This window comes from Equus caballus, chromosome 7, assembly GCF_041296265.1.
Source record: "Equus caballus isolate H_3958 breed thoroughbred chromosome 7, TB-T2T, whole genome shotgun sequence".
In the NCBI taxonomy this organism is placed as follows: domain Eukaryota; kingdom Metazoa; phylum Chordata; class Mammalia; order Perissodactyla; family Equidae; genus Equus; species Equus caballus.
In genome coordinates this window covers 42907453-42920134 of record NC_091690.1, presented here as the reverse complement: position 1 = coordinate 42920134, position 12682 = coordinate 42907453, and the positions used below count along the sequence as shown (strand labels likewise).

At 39.9% G+C, this 12682-nt stretch overlaps 1 protein-coding gene across 7 annotated transcripts in view; it reads left to right on the top strand.

Annotated features, from left to right (window-relative positions):
* The first annotated feature begins 609 nt into the window (after nt 1–609).
* The window catches only part of NCAPD3 (non-SMC condensin II complex subunit D3), a 64636-nt gene continuing 52563 nt past the window's right edge, over nt 610–12682 (top strand). For all 7 annotated transcript variants that reach the window (XR_011440901.1, XR_002809173.2, XM_070273928.1 and 4 more), the window contains exons 1-4: nt 610–746; nt 3025–3179; nt 6157–6319; nt 12134–12318. Coding sequence is in view for 5 of the 7 variants with exons in the window: in XM_070273928.1 (XP_070130029.1) it covers nt 683–746; nt 3025–3179; nt 6157–6319; nt 12134–12318 (567 nt within the window). In the remaining 2 variants the exon portion in view is untranslated. The remainder of the gene's footprint in view (nt 747–3024; nt 3180–6156; nt 6320–12133; nt 12319–12682) is intronic.

The following is a 12682-nucleotide window of genomic DNA, read 5'->3' as shown; positions in this document are numbered from 1 at the left end:
CCGCGCGCATGCGCAAGCCTCTGCCTCAGTCGCCGTCGCCGCCGGCCGGCGAGAGGCGTGCTCTCCGCGCATGGGCAGTGGCGGCTGGGTGGCTTGTCTACCCCGAGCTGACATGGCGCTGCGGCATCTTTGCAGAATTCGGGGCCTGAGGTCCCGTAGAACGGAAAGAACTGCAGGCGTCCTTTCTGAATGGGTGTTTTGCTTTCCTTTTATTGTTTTAGTTCGGTAAATGTTAGGCTACCATCCACATTCGGATGAGTACAACGTTCGGTTGCTTCTGACGGGGGGACGGTAGCCCTTTGATACGCACAGGAAATGTCGCTTGACGGGGCGAAGGTGACAACTTGTTCAGGAAGTGTACTGTCGCAAGTTCTCGTTAAAGTGTCTTCCCATTTAAGAAAACTAATGCGAGAAAGACGTTATTAGGCCTTAACTTAGGTCTTGACCTCGACTAAAAATAGAAAGAAAAAAAAAATCGCTTGGTGTAAGTTTGTGTCGACAGCCCTAGGCCCACCCCGCTCTGTGCGCCTGCGGCGGAAGGCCCTGCTGATTGGTTGATAGCGTGTGATTGGTCGGTGCGAAATTCCGCCTGTCGTGATTGGTCTGCAGGAACGTCCCGGGCGCGCGCGGGAGCGAGCTTTGAAAGTTGACCACCGCGGAGGTGAGCCGGCGCTCGGCGGTCATGGTGGCGCTGCCGGCCCTTGGGAGCTGCCTGCAGCCGTGGTGCCCGCTGGATCTCAGCCCGGGTGAGGAGATGGGCCCGCGAGTCTGGAGGAGGCAAGGGCGGTGGTGCCTGGGCCTGCGACACGCTCAGCCCAGGCCTGGGGTGGCGGGGGTGGGGCGCTCGGCTCTCCTCGGGGGGCGGCCTCGGGGCCGGGCCCCCTGGAGGTCGGCTGGCCGGCTCCTGGAGGTGCCCAGCCGGCAGAGGGACGTTAGGTTGCGAGCTGTGTGGTCCGATCTCTTTAGTTCTTCCGCATCTGTTTTCTCGGCCTCCCCCTTCTCTGTCTGCCGGTCTGCACGGTCACCCTTTTCTGTTCCTGTGGTTTTAAATAGCAAATCTATTTCTTCAGCCAGACTTATTTCTTGAACTGCATGTTCATTGATTGGTTCAGCTGGCTGTGTCACAGGCACCTCGAACATCACAGGAGCGAAACTGGGCTTCCCAAAGCCGGCGAATGGCACCAGCCAGTCCACAAGCCTGCATCTTCCCTGCTCACCACCGCGGTTGTTCTCCCGTCAGAGATGTCTCTCAGGTCCTCCTTGCCCCACTTCGTGAGGCTGCTCTCCAGGCTTAAGCCCTCATTGTAGCCAACCTGGGCACCGGGGGAGTCTGCTAGCTGTTTCTGATGCTAACTCTTCCAGCCCATCACCCACACCTCTCCCAGGATCGCTTTTGAAAACACAAACGTGACCCTGTCAGGTCTTTAAACCTTTAATGTTTCCCCTTTGTTTCCTAAATGACCAAATCTTTGGCATCTGGATAAGAGCTTGCATCATTCACTGCAGTCTTCTTTTCCGAGAGCATAACCTTTGGAGTCGGAGATACCGGGAGTGGTCTCTTGGCTCTGCCCGTTAGCATCCATGTGTTACTGGGCAGCTTGCTTAACCTTGCTAAGCCTTAGTTTTCTTACGTCAAATGGGGATTATAATATCTACCTCACATGGGTTTTGTGACGATTAGCTTAGTACCTGGCACATAGTAACTGCGGAATAAATGCTAATAATAACTCTCACCCTTCACACTCAGTCAGTGCTGTAACTATTTTGTTCCTTTCTAAATAAGTTATACTTTCTTTCCATTTGTGCTGTGTTGTGCTGTTCTCTCTGTCTAGGATGCAGTTTTCTGCATTTCTTTCCCTGGTAAACTCCCACGTTTATGCTCAAATTGAAGAATCATCCTTCCCACCTCTGGCCTACTCCCCCCCCCCACCCCAATAATATTTTCTATATGCTGTCTAGTGTTTTACGTATCTATTCAGTTGTCCTACAGTATCCGCAGGGAATTGGTTCCAGGACCCATTTTGGATGCCAAATTCTGTGGATGCTCAAGTCCCTTATATAAAATGGCATAGTGTTTGCATATAACCTATGCACATCATCCCATATACTTTACACCATCTCTAATTACTTATGATACCTAATACAATGTAAATAGTTGTTATACTGTATTGTTTATGGAACAATGACAAGAAAAAAATAGTCTGTACATGTTAAAAGAAAATCTGTACTTGTTCAGTACAGACACAAGCACAGTAGGCCTTTCCAGTCCCTGTTGGTTTAATCTGAGGATGCTGATACCAAGGGCCCACTGCACTGTTTTAACACTCATCCATTGTAAAAATAATAGTAGTTATCATTTATTGAGTTTATTGGTCTCCTCATGTGAGAACTTTTCCTTTTTCTTTGAGACTTGGTAGTTGTGATCCAGAAATTAGATCAGAAATACTGGTGTGCATATAAGATAAATGGGAAAATGTATGAGAGAAAGAGAGGCAGGAAAAGATGCAAGAACATTTTTAGGAAGATGATTGCATTTGTTTGGAGAATGATTAGAGAAGAGTGAATCAATAATCAAAGCATCTTGAACAGTCAGTTACCCCAGATGCTCCTTTGTGCTGTACACTTTATTTGAGTTTATTAACTTGGTTGTAAGATTTTCACAAAGGTCCATCTGAGGCAATCTTTTATTAACCTCTTTCTTCTCCAGATTGAATGTATGGGAAAGCCTGATCATTAAGTGTTTTGAAATATCATTTCCCAAAACTGTTATATCTAAAACGTATTTTCCTTCTTGGTATTTTTAGAAGATGACCAGCCTAATAGTCAGCTGTCAATTATGATTTTAAAAAAATATTTTCTTAACCTTTTCTGCTTTCCTTTAATTATCTTACACCTGTATTGTACAGTTAAATGTGAATTGGGACTAATAAACTTTTCTCTTCTTGAATGTATCTACAGTCTAAAGATTATTGGTGTTTTATTTGTTATAGAACACTTATTGACTTAATTGCATTTTCCCACTAGAATGGGTAGACACAGTGTGGGAACTGGACTTCACAGAGACTGAACCTTTGGATCCCAGCATTGAAGCAGAGATAGTAGAGACTGGATTGAATGCATTCACAAAACTCTATGAAAGTCTCTCCCCCTTTGCTACTGAAGAACATGGATCTACAGAGGTAAAAAAAGGAAAAAATCAAGCTAGCCATCTTTAGGTGTCACAAGTAGAAGATGAAAGTCATTGTTATAATCTAAAGCTTAGCCTTTTTATCTTTTTATTGAGGTAACATTGGTTTTTAACATTGTGTAAGTTTCAGGAGAACAGCTTTATAGTTCAACATCTGTATGCACCACAACGTGATTACCACCAAAATCTGGTTTCCATCCATCACCATATAATTGACCCCCTTTACCCATTTCACCCTCCCTGCAGCTCCCTTCCCCTCTGATAACCACCAGTCTGTTCTAGGTATCTATGAGCTTGCTTTTGTGTTTTTTTAATATTCCACATAAGAGTGTACAGTTCATAAGGAGTATGATAAGAGAAGCATAAAGAATGGGGTTCACTTTTTGGAATGTCCTAATACCTTAACTTTAAGAAAATCTGCTATTATTAAACTGAGAAGTGATTAATTACCAATAGAACAGAGTTCCTTTAAATATTGAATTCTACCTAGTATACTTATTAATATTTAGATCATTAACTGCTTTTCAAAAAACTGAAGGGCTAGAAAGCAGAACAAAAAATGCTTAAATATTAACATCTCTGAAAAATTTAACAAAATATTTCCGTTAAAAGTTTCACATAGCTGTTCGAAAATTAAATTATCCAGGTAAACATTCATTAAGCGTAATGTTAAGTACTGCATTAAGTACCTTAGAAGATGAAGTAATGATTAAAATACAGAGCCTCTTCCTACATCAGGGATCCTCCCAAAGAGGGAGCATGGAGAATTAAGCACTGGCTCTTAGAGCTTCCACTCTCATTTCAATCACCAAAGCAAGCCGGGTGATCACATCCAACTGCAAGCTGCCACCTGAGTGGTGCTGTGCCAGAGTGAGTCTGGGTGGAGAGCTGGAAATATTTGTGAACCGTAATGTAAAAACTGCTCTAAGTGAGGTTAGATACCATCTAAAAGGAGCATGGAAGAGGGAGCCTGGTAAAATTGGGAAGGTTCCAGAAAGAAAGTAGCTGGAGGCAAGTCTTCACAAAGGGGTAGAATGTTAGTTAGGGTCCTAGGGCACTCCTTGGCAGGGGATGGCACCATGGGAATTGGCAGAGAATGCTGCGAGAATGCTGAGTAGTGCTGTGCAGGGGCACGGAGGGTTTTCAGAACATGTGGTAGAACACGGGACAGTCAGTCAGCCTGAGAACAGATCATGGGCAGCTTTAAGTTGGGTTCAACTGTGGGCTTCAAAAGTTTGCAATAGCGTGTTTATTGTATATAGGGTTCAGTTCTAAGCATCATACGTAGATTAACTCATTTAGTCCTCACCACCAGCTCTAGGAAGAAGAGGCTCTAGTCAGCAATAGACTAAGTAACGTGAATAGATCTGTTTTAGGACAAATGCTCTTGACCATAAATGGACTGAAGTAGGAAAAAATTGTACACAGGGAGATCCCTTGGGAGATTATTTTGCTCGTCTAGGTGTTATGAGTGTTACAGCATGGTCTGCAGTTATGGTTGTGGGAATTTGGAAGGAGGGCTAAAATCTAGGAACATTTTTTGAGGTAGAATTAATAAGGCTTTGTGAACTTAGCGAGCCTTTGTGGAATCTGTAAGACGTGATGCTAAATGCTGTGGTGACTGGATATAGTGTGTGAGAGGGGGGAAAGGTCAAAAGTCACCCAGATTTCGAAGCTAGGGGATGATGGTATTGTGAATTGAGGTGGGGAATAAGGGGAAAGAGCAAGATCAAGTGGAAAATTATGAGCTCAGTTGTACACTTTTGAATGTAAGATACTGTCAGGAGGTCCTTAGGGAGCTGTAATCGGTAGTTAGAAATGGGGATCAAAAGTCCAGGAGAGAAATTCAGATTCAACAACATAGACAGGAGAGCTTTCCAAGTCCAGGTGATGGTTGAAGTGCAGTGATGCATGAGATCAGGGAGGGAGTGAAGACCACAGTACAGAACTGAGAAAGCTGGCTGAAGATGACCTGAGGAGGAGCGGGCAGCAGTGTGGGGAGTGCTGACCAGAGACTGGGAAGTGGCTCAGGTATCATATGCTGCAGAGGTGACTGGCAGGCCAAGTCCTGAGACAAGCAGTTGGGGCAGAGGTGATTGGACTGACCTCTGTGACCTCCAGGGCCATAGTGACAGGCGAGTGGAGTAGAGCTGAAGTGGTGTTAGGAATGAGGATGTAACTGCTCTAAAGGTAGGAGGTGATTTCTTCCAGAAGTTTCATGGCAAAGGAAAGGGGAGTGCTGAAAGGGTTTTAGGTGGTCCCTTCTGTAGGCAGCCTGTGCTAATGTGGCCAAGCCAAGGCATCACCTCCCACTGCCCCTGTCTTCAGGGAAGAAGGAAGTACACGGTCCAATGTCTTGGACTTGTGTGGGCCTATGTTTTTAAGGTACTCCAGGATAAACCATATTTAGTTCCTGCTGTGTTTGTGTTTTGAAATCACCCATTTCCTCTTCATGTGTTTAATGGGAGAAAGCATGGAACAGTGATAAAATTAATAAAACTGTGGTTTAGATTCTAGGGTTTATTTCCTTTCCTGTTCTCATTGCCCATAGAACACTTAAATTTAAATAAGTTTCTCTAATTTCCTCAGTAATTAGAGTGATAAATGAATTTGGGTACATTAAATGTAGATGGCGGGGTAGCTTGTCTGAGTAATCACAATATAGGGTGTCCCAAAAGTCTTAATGTAGTTTTAGTTCTAGTAATTTCAGAAATACATATGCTTCAAACTTCGCCAAAATTTTTTTTGAAAGTTTAATTATTTAAATTTCTTGTATACTTATCTTTCTAATTTTGAATAATACGTATTTAATTTTTTGTTTCAGTCCCTTTGAAGATGGCAAATGTTTATAATTAGGAGCCAGCCTGAGCTATTTTTTTTGTAAGGCACTAAGTACTTAAAAAATCAAATAATAGGAGATTTTTGCATTTCTCTAATGACTGGCTTTTGTGGTTTGCCCCTCCTCCCAGAGCATTTGGACCTTCTTCATTGAGAACAATATTTCTCACAGTGCGCTGGTGGCATTGTTCTATCACTTTGTTCAAAGAGTCCATAAGAAAAACGTCAGTGTGCAGTATCGAGAATATGGCCTTCATGCTGCTGGGCTTTATTTTCTGCTCCTAGAAGTACCAGGTATGTATATTTGATGTGATAGCACAGATCTTTTGTCGGTTTTAGTTTTTCTCTATTGTTTTGAACTCTTACACTTTTTTTTCACTTATAAAATGGGGTAGTGGTAACCCCTCTCACAGAGTTGTTCTGAGGATAAAATGAGAGTAATTCTGTGAAGCACATGGCATGTTGTAGGTGTTCAAGAAATGTCTTCCCCATTTTTCTTTAAATGTGTTTATTTTCTGATATTATGCTGTGTCTGTAACCTAATGCAAATAATCCAGGAGGGGTAAGGCTGGAGGGAGAATGCTTCCAAGCTACAAGAGCTCTCACTCACCCTCACCTAATATAAAATTCTGATATTGCCTGCTCTTCTGACTGTCCAGAATGAGAAAAACTGCTGTGGGGAGTAATTGTGTTCTCTCTCTCCTATGTGGGTGTGGAAAAATAGGTTAAAACCACTCTAATAAAGAAAGGATGAGAAAGCAAGTGATACTTGATGAAGGAAAGGAGTCCATTTATGAGCACTGTTCCACTTTGTTGTCAGAGTACCTAGGTGGCTATTCCCTCCTGTGAGCAATGAAGTAGTCTCTTCTCCCTCCCCTAAACCCAAGGCAAGAGAAGATGAAACATGGAGGAAGGTACAGCTGGAGAACCCGAAGTTCATATGGAAAACAAAATCACAGGATTAGTCAGCTTTGCTGCTTGTCATTGTTTTTGTAAATGCGTTTGTAATAAATGTTAAGGATTTATTCCATATGATTTGGGAATTGGTGAAAAGATAGATAAAGCCTTGAACATTGATTTGTATTATTGTTAATGCTCCCATAATGACTTTTGAAATAAATTCCTAAAGAACTTAGTTGCTAAGCAATATCTCAGTTGTAACTGGTCTCTCTTACAGAAAAGTGGCAGTTTTAAAAACCCAGTTTTACTTTTTCTCTTTACTTGCTTGATACAGTTCCTTGTAATTAAGGTTGAGAGTCACGCCCGAGGGAAGATGTGGCTATTGTTAACTGTATGGCTACCTGCAGCTTTCAAGCAAGTCATATCTTCCTGCCAATTACCTTCTGTTTTGAAATGTTTCTGGGTTGTGGTTGGGATGATGTTGATACTTAATATGCAGTCACAGTACGTTCTTTTTCAAGATTGTTTTGGTTATTGTGAGTCCTTTGCATTTCCATATAAATTTTAGGATTTACATGTCAATTTCTGAAGAAAAAAAAAGGCTGCTGGCGTTTTGACAGGGATTGCATTGAATCTGTAGATCAATTTGGGGAGTATTGCCTTCTTAACAACATTGAGTCTTCCAACCTATGAACACAGGTTGTCTTTCTATTTATTTAGATCTTCTTTAATTTGTTTCAATGAAATTTTGTAGTTTTCAGTCTGCAACTCTTGCACTTCCTTGGTTGAATTTATTCCTAAGTACTTTATTCTTTTCTATGCTATTCCAGGTAGCTATTGTTTTCTTAATTTCATTTTTGGATTGTTTACTGGGAGTGTGTAGAAGTACAATTAGTTTTTGAGTATTGGTCTTGTACCCTGCAACCTTGCTGAACTCATTTATTGGTGTTAGTATGATATGAGATCGTGTCATCTGTGAATAGACATAATTTTACTTCTTCCTTTCCAGTCTGGGTGCCTGTTATTTCTTTTTCTTGCCTAATTGCCCTAGTTAGGACCTCCAGTACAATGCTGAATAGAAGTGGGGAGGTGGGCATCTTGTCTTGTTCCTGATCTCAGGAGGAAAGCTTTCAGTCTTTCACCCTTAAGTATGATGGTCACTGTGGGTATTTTGAGGATGGCCTTTATCAAGTTATTCCTAGTTTGTTGAGTGTTTTGTTATAAAGTTATTGGATTTTGTCATTTGCTTTTCTGCGTCTATGGGGTAATCATATGGTTTTTGTTCTTTTTTCTAATAATATAATGTATTACACCTGTTTTCATGTGTTAAACCAGTTTTGCATGACCTTGGTGATAGTGTATAATCCTTTTTATGTGTTGCAGATTTAATATTTTATTGAAGATTTTAGAATCCGTATTCATAAGGAATCTCTTTTTTTGAGATGTCTCTGTCTGGTTTGGATTTCAGGGTGATAACCAGTCTCAGAATGAATTGGGTAATATTCTCATCTCTTCTATATTTTGGAAGTTTGTGCAGAACTGGCTGTTTTTCTTCCTTAAACTTTTGGTAGAATTCCCTAGTGAAGCCATCTGGGCTTGGAGTTTTCTTTGAAAGAAGTTCTTTGTTTGTAGAATCTCTCATGACTGATAGTGATAATTTATGTATATATTTTTTCTTCATCAGTCTAGAGAGAGGTTTATTAACTATGTTGATCATTTCAAAGAGCCCACTTTGATGTTATTGATTATGCTCTACTGCTTGTCCAATTCTTATTCCAATGATTTGGTTCTTCTGCCCTCCTTCGTACTTTGGCTTGATTTGTTCTTATTCTAATTCCTTAAAGTGGGTGCTTAGATCTTTGTTCTCACATACTGTTCTTTGTTTCTAATATAAGTAATGTTATGAATTTCCCTCTATGGACTGCTCTGTCTGCATTCCACAAATTTTGATGATTTGTTTTCATTATCAGTCAGGCCAAAGCAATTTTCTAATTTTTCTTGTGATTTCTTCTTATACCTCTGAGTTATTTAAGAGTGTGTTTAATTTCCAAATATTTGAGGACTTTCCTGAAATCTTATTGTAATTGATTTCTATTTTAATTATGCTGAGATCAGAGCACATACTTTATATGAGTACAATACTTTTTAATTACTGAGTTTTTGTTTTTGTTTAAGTGGGCCAGTATAAGGTCAGACTCGGTGAATCTTCTCCTTGTACTTGAACAGACTGTATTCTGCCTTTGGTGGGTATAGTATTCCATGAATGTCAATTAAGTCATGTAGATTGCTGAGGCTTTTCAAGTCTCTTATATGATATTCCGTTTATTTGTTCTATCAATTGCTGAGAGAAGAGTGTTGAAATCTCCCAAGTATAATTGTCAGTTTGTCTATTTCTCCTTTCAGTTCTGTGTGTCCTAACTTAAGGTATTTTGAAAGTCTGCTAGATACAAACATACTTATGACTGCATGTCTTCCTCCTGAATTGACCCTTTTGGTATTATGCTATGTCCTTCTGTGTCTGATTGTATTTCTTGTCCTGAATTCTGCTTTTATATTAAGATAGCCATTCTAGTTATCTTATGATTTGTGCTTGGTTGGTACATTTTTCCCATGCTTTTATTTTTAACTTCACTGTGTGTTTATATGTAAAGGGTGTGTTGTAGACTTCCTATCGTTGGATCATGCTTTTTATCCACTCTTCTTTGCCTTTTTATTAGAATGTTGACAGTTTAGATGATTATGCTTAATATAATTACCAATCTTGTTGGGTTCCTGCCATCTGGCTATTTATTTTCTATTTGTCCCATCTGTTTTTTGTACCATTTTCCCCTCTTCCTGCCTTTTTTTGGATTGAGTGTTTCTTTAGTATCTTTTATTATCACCTCTTTTGGCTTATTAACTATACTTCTTCGCACGTGTGTGTGTGTGTGTTTTAAGTGCTTGCTTTGGGTATACAATAAGTACTTTTAACAGTCTATCTTCTGATAATATTCTACTAATTTATAGATAATGTAAGAACTTTAGAACAATATACTTTCCTTCCTCCCCTCCTGTTCTTCGTGTTATTATAGTTGTACATTTTACTTGTACACGTCATAAACCATGCAATTCATTCTTAACATTTTTCTTTGAATTATCTTTTAAAGAATTTTTTAAAAAACAAAAAGAATGTTTTTTATATTTAAAAGATTTTGTCTCGTATAATATTCCTTGAGCCTGAAGAGCTTCCTTTAACTTTTCTTGTGGTGCAGGTCTGTTGCCCATCAACTCTTAGATTTTGATTGTATGAAAATGTCTTTATTTCACCTTCAAAAATGTTTTTGCTGAAGAATTCTAGGTTGACAGGTGTTTTTTTCTTTTCTTTCAGTGCTGGTAAGGTGTTATTTCATTATCTTCTGGCTTACATCTTTTCTCATGAGAAGTCTGCGTGATTCTTATCATTGTTCCTCTGTATATTTTGTCTTTTTTTTTCTGGCTACTTTGAAGATTTTCTCTATTACTTCGTTTCAGCAGTTTGATTAAATTATCTATACTTTGGTGTGATTTTCTTTGTATTTATCATGGTTTGGTTCATTGAGTTTCTTGGGTCTGTGGATGTATAGTATTTAACAAATTTGGAAATTTTTCAGTTATTATTTCTTTAAATATTTTCTTCCTTCCTTTTTTCTGTGACTCCAATTACTCATATGTTAGACTGCTTGATGTTCTCTCACAGGTCATTGAGTATTTATTAATTTTTTTGTTCTGTGCTTCTGTTTCCTCAAGTTCCTTTACGTTTGTTTCTGTAATGTGTAATCCGCTGTTAATTAATCCCATCCAGTGAATTTTTCTTTTTCATGTGAAGAAGTCCCATTTGATTCTTTAAAAATATTTTTCATCTCTTTGTTGCTACTGTTTGATTCTTTTTTTTTAAAGATTGGCACCTGAGCTAACAACTGTTGCCAATCTTTTTTTTTTTCCTACTTTTTCTCCCCAAATCCCCCCAGTACATAGTTGTATATTCTAGGTGTGCGTCCTTCTGGTTGTGCTATGTGGGATGCTGCCTCAGCATGGCTTGATGAGCAGTGCCATGTCTGCGCTCGGGATTCGAACCAACGAAACCCTGGGCCACCGAAGCAGAGCATGTGAACTTAACCACTCGGCCATGGGGCTGGCCCCACTACTGTTTTAATTCTTGAGCTTATTTATAATACTTCCTTTAAGAGTCTTGTCTGCTAGTTCCATTACCTCTGTCATTTCTTAGACTGTTTCTATTGACTGATTATTCTTCCCATCTTGCAGCGCATTTTCCTGCTTCTTAGCATGCCCAGCGCATTTTTACTGGATGCTAGACATTTGAATGTTAGATTGTTGAGTGACTTGGTTTTGTTGTTTTCCTTTCAGTAGTGTTTCAGAGGCTTGTTTTAAAGCTTTGTTAGGGCAGATATCCAGTAGCTTTTACTAGAGCTAGTTTAGCCTGCTGTGAAGGTGTGTTTCTGTCTGAGGCCTTGTACTGACTATTCCAGGTGTTTAACAAGGTCCCTCCATGCTGGCTAGTCAAACTCAAATAGGTCTCAGCCCTGGTGAGTTCTGAAAGCTGTTCATCTTCTAGCTCCTTGGAAAGTGTTCCTTGCTCACCTTCATGGAGTTTTACCCTGTGTGTGCACAGCTCATGTTCAGCCCTATGCAGACTCTAGAGCTCTATTTCTATGTAGCTTCCTCTCTCAAGTACTCTGCTTCATAAATTCCAACTAGCTCCACCTTCCTGGCCTGATTTCCATACCCTCCGCTTAGTAAGACTATCATCATGTGCTCAAGTTCAGCATTTTTCTGTTCTTGCCCAGAAATTGCCTCAAAACACAAAACTGGGGCAATTTTAGGGTTTACCTCATTTGTTTCCCCTTTTTCAGGGATTGCAATTCTATGCTGCCTGTTGTTCCATGTCCTAAAATGGTTATTTTATAAATTTTTGTCCAGTTTTATAGTTGTTTGCACCAGGAGGACAGGTATAAAACCAGTTACTCCCTCATGGCCAGATACAGAAATGTTATTTATTTCTCATCAGCAGTATTGCTCACCTCCCAAGGCTGAATTTGAATGGTACTTTTTGCTAAAGAGTCATTGTTATTCAAAATTAATAAAAAGCCTCTTTTTGCTTTTTAATTTTTCATGTTACAGACGTATTTCAAGACAATTAAATCTAACCTGCTCTTTATTCTTTATGAATAGGCAGTGTAGCCAATCAAATATTCCACCCAGTGATGTTTGACAAGTGTATACAGATTCTAAAGAAGAGCTGGCCTCAGGAGTCTAACTTGAATCGGAAAAGAAAGAAAGAACAGCCTAAGAACTCTCAGGCAAATCTAAGAGGGAACAGAAAAAGAGGCAAGCCACCCCGGAAAGAGGATATTGAGGTAAGAAGTAAGTGGAATGATAAAACATATCTGTACCAACACATGATTTTGATTTAAGAATTAACTTTGTATTAAAATATGATTTTAGGAATCATGATTGTAACCAAAAGGTCCTAACGTCTCATCAGCTATCCAGTATGACTTTCACTTGCCTCTTGGGCTCCATATCCCACTGAAAGATGACCTTTGTCATCTTTCCAACCTCTCCATCACCTTTGGTTCCCAGGTGTAGTTGACAACATGCTAATAGGTATATTTGCCACATTATCATGTTGTCATGAGAGAGGGTGGTTGATGTATCCTGAGGACTCATGTCCATAAGAGCATAATGGAATAACATGAATTCCAATTTCTTGTATGACTA